Here is an 8229-nt window from a genome sequence, read left to right on the forward strand (position 1 = left end):
CCTCTGAGCCCACCACAGTTCATGTCCTTCTCTCCACCAAGTGGCTCAGCCTGCTCACTGTGACCCCTTTATCTCCCAGGCTTTGTTACAGGGACACAAGATGTGGCTGTGCCTTGTGGCCCTGTGTCTGGCCCTGGGAGTGAGCGATGCTATCGTGCTTGAAAGAGCGAGCCGTGAGAACCCGGAGCAGTTCATGAACATTGTAAGTTCCTCTGCATGAAGCTGACCCTCCAGCATGGCATAGTTCAACTGAGCAATAGAGGCGTGTTCTTTATCCTGGACTTTCTCAATTGTTTGTGTGAGGATGAGGGATGTTAGTGCAAAGTCCTCTCCTGTGTGATCTCAAGGCCCTTCACCTGTGCAGTGCCTCTGGCATCTCTGCTAGTGAGGGTTCCTTGAGGAGGGAAGGCATGGCCCCCAGCTTGCACCGGGCCATCAAGCAGGCCATCGTGCTCCTATTTTTGCAGTAGTGTAACACACTTCATGCCCTCAGCCTGAAACAGGGTCAGTCTCCAGCCCTCCTGTAGTACTGCTGAGGCTTCATATATCATGTGCATGTGAAGATGGCACAAGACAGCACAGATGGCATAGTGTAGGTGTTATTGTGTCAGTCTCAGAGCAGATATGGTATGATGGAAACCACAAGGTCATCCTTTCCCATCTATCTTTTCTCCTGGCAGAGCCAGAAGATCTATTTCCAAGGGTATCCCAATGAGGAGTATGAAGTATTGACAGAGGACAGCTATTTTCTCACTATGAACCGCATTCCTCATGGCAAAGGGGAAGCTGGGAACACAGGTGGGTTAAGTTTCAGCTCACAAACAACTAAATGTGAAGTAAAGTTACGACCTTACAAGGGGATGAGGAAGAATGTTACAGGAAAACAGTTCAAATTCCTATGCCTTTAAGCAAGGTTTCTAAAGTTGGAAGAGTGATAAGAGGTTTTCATCACTTTCATCTTTGTGTTATGGATCTTTTAGTTTGGGAAAGTCAATGAATGAGATGCAGCTCCTCCTGGGAATCAAACACACTTTTTTCTCTGTGCTGCTGGTGGGGAGGGAACAGATCTTGAGCTGGCCCAGGGAACACAGGAGCTCACGAGCATGTTTTGCTGAAAGCTGAGCAGACCCAGGATGGGGCAGCATGATGTTACAGAGTCCCAGCACCTAGTGAAGAAGGGGCTTTGATTGCTCCTTCCTTGGAGCAAACCCACCTCTGTACGCCAAGGTTTTCTGAAGGTGCAAGGCCAGGAAATGCAAAATGTTTCAAAGCGGAGAAGAAGCACCAGCAGAGTGAGGAAAATTATGAGATAAGGAAATATTTAAAATGCAACTTGCAGAAAAAAGAAATTACTAGGATAGAAGAGACCATTTTTTCCATACTGTTCTGTTGTTGTTGTTGGTGGTGGTGGTGGTTTTTGTATGACAAACTCAGTTTCTTCTCTTTCAGGACCCAGGTCCCCAGTGTTGATAGTACATGGCTTTAGTTTAGATGGTGGTGACTGGGTGGACAATCTCCCCAGTACCAGCCTGGCATTCATCCTCGCAGATGCAGGATATGACGTTTGGTTAGGGAACAACAGAGGGAACAGCTGGTCCCGACGACACCTGAACCTTTCGACTGAACAAGAGGAATTTTGGGATTTCAGGTAAGGTGGCTCATGAGCCCAAGGGTTTGGGGATGCTGGGCTCTCAAAGCTGCCCACGTGTCCTCACAAGGGTCCATGGACGTATCTGGGTGGCCAGGTCTTTCTGCTCCATGCAGGCAGGTGCTGGCTCCAGAAGAGCATGTGGCCCTCACGCATGGGCCATGCCAGCGAACCCCGGGCACTGTGCCTGCAGGGAGAGCAGGAGAGCAACCCCTGCACTGGGCAGCTTGGGCGATGCTCTAGGGAGTGACAGCTCCAGGAGGTACAAGGTACAAGGTACAAGGAGGAACAAGGTAGGAGGTGTGGGAGTGCCTCTGCTAAGCGGAGATGCATCTTGTGGCCCTGATCTGTAGAGGCACCATGAGGCAGCCTGCAAAAGCAGTGTGTGGTGAGGATGTTGTTGCCGTACACAAAGGGCAGGAAGTAGGCAGCACATCCAGCTTCTCTCCTTGCCTTCCAGTTTCCACGAGATGGCCATGTACGACCTCCCAGCAATGGTAGACTTCATTCTGCAGAAGACCAGGCAGTGGAAACTGTACTACATTGGCCATGCTCAGGGCAGCTCCCTTGGTGAGTGAGAAGGAGGAACAGGGCAGTGCTTGGGAGCAGGGTGCTGGGATGCCGGGCGAGAAGGGGCAGCTCTGCCTGTGGCATTCCCCAGGGACTTAATGTCTAGACTGAACCGGGGACTAGTCAGGGCAGAGACTTCCCCAAGGGTTGTGCTCTGAGCTGTGTCGGCCCATGGCAAAGCCAACCCCAGGCCTTGTGTGGGTTTGTATTGTATCCATCTCTGCCTGAGGACCTTTTGGTCAGCAGCATCTGTTCTGCTCAGGTACTGCAGGATCATGGGCAGGCTCAGGCTGGAGGCACCCCTGAGTGGGAGTCTCCAGACCAACACAGTTCACCACACAGCCAGCGCCCCAGTTACAGCAGGCTGTGCCACTTGCGGAACAGTGTCTGTCATACTCAGGTGTTCCATGTGACTTCAAGAGGTTTAGCTTTGGCCACACTTGAGGAGGGTTAGGGTGACCTTCACCAAACCTCTCTCAGCAAAGGAGAAATGTTAATGGCAAACTACAGCCAGCAAAGAAGTTTGTGCATTTTTATGTCTTATCCCTGCTCAGGATGCACTCCACTTACCCCATTTCCACTCAAGAAATTCACTTTACAGAGGAAGAGATTTTCTTTTCCCCTCTGCCCTGGTTCTAAGCTGCTAATCAAAACAAGGAGCCAGCTACTTCCAGCTCTAGGCTCCTTTTCTAGCAACAAAGGATGTTCAGTCAGGACCCAGATCTGTGATTTCCTTATCAGACCAGGTGTTGGGACTTATGCTGGATTGGTGTCATCACTGTTTGGGTTATTGTTGTGATCTCTTGTTGTTTTTCAGGTTTCATAGCATTTTCAAGCATGCCACAGCTGGCTGAAAAAATCAAATTGTTCTTTGGTTTGGCTCCTCTGTACACCTTTCATCAAGTTAGAGGTCCTGTCTTAAAACTGGCATTTTTACCAGACACACTACTGAAGGTATGTTATTTGTTTATGTTTTATTAACATATCTATTCCCACTGAATTAGCAAAATCCAGGAGAAATCTGAAACTGGTGTTCTCTATATTGCTACTGCTAACCTGTTCTTGTGCACTGAATCCCTGCCTGCAGCAGGTGTTGGAGAGCTGTGTAAGGAGATGAGAGAGAGGATCCCAAACAGCAGAGATGTCTCCCTCCTTCCAGTTGAGCATGGCCAGATTTCAGAGTTTGAAATACCCAGATCTCTCTGTCATTAACATTTATGTTTTTACTCATTGAACTCACTCTTGACTCCAGGCCTGCAGCCCAGGAAGTGCATGCAACAGCCCCATGCCACCCTTGTTTCACCCTTTGCTCCCAGCAGCCAGAAACAGATTTGAAAGGGGAGCTGGCATTCTTCATAGACATGTTCCACCTGAGGAGCATCTATAAATGGAGATTATACACTAGGACAAAGAAGTCTCTGCAAAATGCAGATCTTCCGACTGTACCAAAATACTGTCTCAACCTTAACAAAACAAAAGTTGGGATACCTTTCTTGAAGTGTGAGACAAAATGTTTGTCTTCCCACTGAATGTTCTGTAGGCAGCCTTTTCCAAAGGAAAAGTGCTTGATAAAAACATTTCCATTTGGGATTGCTACAAAACCCCTTTCCTCCTCTGCCTGTAGCAACACCATTTGCTCTTTCCAATTGCATATCCTTCTCTCTGACATCCGGGCACTTCTTCATTGACAGTTGTTCCCTGAGGTCTGGCTCCCAGAGCAGGTGCTCGTGCATCCACCGAGAACTAATGAAGTCCCACCTGGAGCTGGAGCAGCCTCTGTCCCTGTCACTGCTGAATGTTACACAAGCCATGAGGGGTGCCTAGCCATCTTGGCTAGACACTGCTCAGCCGCCTCAGCTGAGCCGAGCTTTAAATGTTGGTACATTTAACGTCATATACCAAAATGCACAAGGAAGATGGGGACAAAGACATGCCTTGGAAAGGAAGATTGTGGTTCTTTACTGGTCTGGCACTCAGGTGCAACCATAAATAAGTCTCATGAGGCTGGTTAGCCAGACAAAGTCAGACCCTCCGATATCAGGAATTACATATCAGACTTGTTTGGAGACAAGTGGTTCCATATCCAGCCTCTGAAAAGGGAAAGCATATTGCAGGACCCACAGTGACCAGTGCTCTTGTGCTTTTACAGGCAATATTTGGAACAAAACAGCTGACTCTGGTGGGAAGAAAAGAGAGAGCCGCTCTTGCCAAGACATGCAGCAATCTGCTAACTGCTGAAGTTTGTGAAAATGAGGTTTTCCTTATTGGTGGATATAATAAGAAGAACTTGAATGTGGTAGGTGTATTAGCCTTTCCAGTTCACAGCAATCCACACATGCCCATTTCCAAATTTCCTCGTGCTTTCCCTAGATATCTAGAAATAGCTAATAAGACACAAAAATTAGTCTTTCTTCACTCTTGCAGAGCTCTTCTAGGTGCTTCTCCCCAGCCTGCCCTGTGTACATGCATTTTATCTGGTTGCTATGGAATAATTATGTCCTGAATGGCAGAATTAAAAGTTCGTTGTGGCATAGGAAAGTGGAATCAGTTATGTGACTTTTGAAAGCCAGACAGAAGCAAATGCCTTAATTCTGTAGCAGTTAAATAGTGAACTAGAATACTGTGCTATGCCTGTGTTTGGGGTGAATTTCCAATGTAAAGAGCACTTGCTTCAACAGTCAGGGCTACATTTACTTTGTATTTCCTGCAGCTGTGTGGAACTCCCATAATAACTGGATAACTAAAGGTGCCACATTCTTTAATCTAATATGTTGTGCATAAAGAATCTGAACAATAATGTGCATAAATGTCATCTAAAGAATCCCCGGAGAATTAATTCAAATTCACTGCAGCCTTTTCTCTAACATCAGGTTTCCCTCTTGAATTTCATGTAGAATTTCATTGAGAAATAATTGACAACTGGTTACTGAGTGATTAGTTGAGGTTATAAGCATGACATAAACAGACATAAAAAATACACCTTTGTAAGTGTATAGTTTTCTCACTAGATGATATTTCATTCAGTTACAACCTCTGCTTACAAACTAGCTTTTGAGATGTTAATCACTTTCCAGTCAATAACGACTACTCATTTCTGAAAACATCCACAAGGAACGAGCCAATTCCATAAAGATAAGTTCAATAAAGCTTGCTGGAAAATATGCAAGTCTATTAAAACAAGGCAAGACTGGAGGATGCAATGTACAAATGGCAGTAAGAACAGAGATAGTATACAGATCAGGATATACAAAATAATATGCATCATGATGATATGATGATATATAGAAATGATATACAGATACAAGCCGTGCAGGTAACAAGATTTACAATGAAGTATTTAAGGCTGTTGGCTCTAGGGAGATGTGCTAGCCTTGTGAAATGCAAGCAGAGGAAACGGGCTTGAACGTGACAAAAGAGTGTTGAACTGTGGCTATGCTGATAAATAGACTCTCTCCTTTTGGATGATTTCTGGGACTCTTTGCAGTCAGCCATCATCTTTCCTATATGGAATAATTAAACAACATCTCCAAAGTTTGCCACCTTGCTGTCAACTCTTTTTCTAGATCAGTAATGAATAGAATCAACATTTTGGGCCCCAGCACAGATCCCTGTGGCACTATGTTGACCCCACCTCCACGGAGCAAACCGACCATCCTAACCTTTTTCTCTTATCCTTTATTTAAGCCATTGGACACCCTTCTCTCTCCACCTATGGCAGAGTAACATCTCTCAGAGCCTTTTGGTAGCAACCTTAATGAAGTCTGCTTCAATGGGTGCTCCCTTATCCACATGCTCATGAGATATGACTCACTTTGCAAAAGCCATGTGAACTCTTTCCCCAGTTGTACACCTCTTCTATAACTTTATTCTTTGGGAGAGGTGGTATTAATTTTCTGAGTGTGGATGTGAGGTTTACTAATCTATACTTCATCTTTTCCTCTATGGGACTGCTTTAAAAAATAGGCTTCACATTGTTCACCTTCCAGTGTTACCAAGGCAGGGTTAAGTAGGAAGTTATACTGCATACTTTGTGGTTCATACACTTCATCACCAAGTGCCTTTACAGTGCTGGAGTGAGCACCTTCGGGGGAGGAATTTTATTACAGTTCACTGATTTAAACATCTTTCTTACTGTAAGATGATTTTATATTAAATGTATGATTTGTGTAGCTAGTAGGAGAGGGATAAGAAATGAGAATAAAAAGCAAATAAGTAAGACATAAAAACATTGTTCAAGGCAGTGGTTATTTGGAGATTTCTTTCAGTGATGTTCACTATGTCAAGGTTTGAATTATTCCCAAGTATTACAGCTAAAGGATGCTTGAGTAGAAAAGATAGATTTTCATCATTCTCAAATCACTTAGAAAATACTTTCTTTTTTACTGCAGAACCGACTGGATGTATACTTAGCACATTTTCCAGACTATACTTCAGTAAAAACTCTTCTCCACTGGGGACAGGTATAGACTCTGATTTTATAATGACTGGAAACCAATGCTTTGTCTTTTAATTTGTGAATATGATATTTTATCATGCTGCTTCATTCATACTGGAGACAGAAAAGAAGGTAAAATCAGCTAAGGCCTATAAAAGTGATTTTAAAAATGCTACACCAAGGGGTCTCAAAAGCCACAGCTGTCTCTGGCTGACCAAGGCAAAGCCACCAAAATGCCTGCTTCTGTCCCAGGTGAGGATCCCAGGCAGATGTTTTGGGGAATTTTTCTTTGCTCTGGCTACTTCTCAGCTTGGTCCTCTGCCACATGTCTCTCAGATCATTGAACCCCTTGAAGGAGGTCTCTCCCATCCCCTCGCTGACCCCAGGAGCTCCAGGTCTTTGATCCTGGCTGTGGCTCACCACCATTTCTGGTGTTCGGAGTGTTCATGCTCACCCACATTGCAGGCTGAGCACCCTGTCTCTGGTTCCTCAGACCCCCTGAATGTGGCCACTGCCAAGCTGCCCCACTGACCCATGGTGGGACCCGAGGGGAAGGCCCAGGGCTTTCAGAACTGGCAACAGCAAGCACCAGCCCCAGCATCGGGGCTGTGCTGGGGCAGAGACTGCTCTCCTCAGCCTTGCAGTTGGTCCTTTCCTCATGGTGGGGCTGATCCAAGCCATTACCCTTACGGCGTTAATTCTTTGCCTCTGCCTTTCAGACTGCCAAAACGGGGGAGTTCAAGCAGTTTGACTACAGAGAGAAGAACCAGGAGAAATACAATCAGGTGAGCTGGGGACTTGTGAGGGTGAACTAGGTAGAGAAAAGGGAAGAAGAGGGTGAGGTTGACTGAGACTGGGAGAGAGGCCCTCCCATGGTCTAGCACACTTGTTATTCTCTCAGTGCCTGGGTTCCTCCATCAGAGCACAGCCATTCTGCTCATCCCAACCCACTGCTGTGGGCACAGGGAAGCCTCCTCCATGAGGGTGAACGTCTGGAGCAGCTGGGAGCCCATCGTGACTGGCCTTTCCTCCAGGACGCTGAAAGACAGTACCTTCAGTTCAATGGCATTATTAGTGTTACAGCCCTTGAATAACCTGATGGTTTTTCTCCCCAGTCCACCCCTCCCTTTTACAGGATAGAAAACATGACTGTTCCAACCGCCCTGTGGAGTGGCGGACAGGACTGGATCAATCCCCCTCCAGAGACCGAACGCTTGCTCCCTCGCATTACTAACCTCATTCATCATGAGCATTTCCCTGACTGGAATCACTTTGACCACCACTGGGGCAAGGATGCCCCTCAGCGCATGTACAGGAAGATTGTCGATCTGATGGAGAAAAATCCATGACAGCCCCACATGCTGCCATATGGAAGATCCACTCATTCCCACACCCTTGGGGAGACTAGCTTTTTGTGAGAACTGTCAGTCTGCTTTTTCCTTTCTTGATATATCTCTTATGAATCTATTCCACACTGATTTAATGGGTTAAATGTAATTAGGTAATTTCCGCCTGCCCTCTGTGACTATATTTAAAATAAACATCTGCATCACAGCCTGACTCCGACTCTTCACTT

At 46.0% G+C, this 8229-nt stretch overlaps 1 protein-coding gene across 1 annotated transcript; it reads left to right on the top strand.

The window, feature by feature from the left end:
• Positions 1-100: 100 nt before the first annotated feature.
• Positions 101-8002, top strand: LOC106495302 (lipase member M-like). The gene is made up of 9 exons (XM_013955756.2): positions 101-202; positions 681-798; positions 1450-1648; positions 2109-2218; positions 3036-3172; positions 4368-4514; positions 6607-6678; positions 7373-7438; positions 7769-8002. The coding sequence occupies exons 1-9, from the start codon at positions 101-103 to the stop codon at positions 8000-8002; spliced, it is 1185 nt and encodes a 394-aa protein (XP_013811210.2).
• The last annotated feature ends 227 nt before the right edge of the window (positions 8003-8229 follow it).

Source organism: Apteryx mantelli, chromosome 7, assembly GCF_036417845.1.
Source record: "Apteryx mantelli isolate bAptMan1 chromosome 7, bAptMan1.hap1, whole genome shotgun sequence".
In the NCBI taxonomy this organism is placed as follows: domain Eukaryota; kingdom Metazoa; phylum Chordata; class Aves; order Apterygiformes; family Apterygidae; genus Apteryx; species Apteryx mantelli.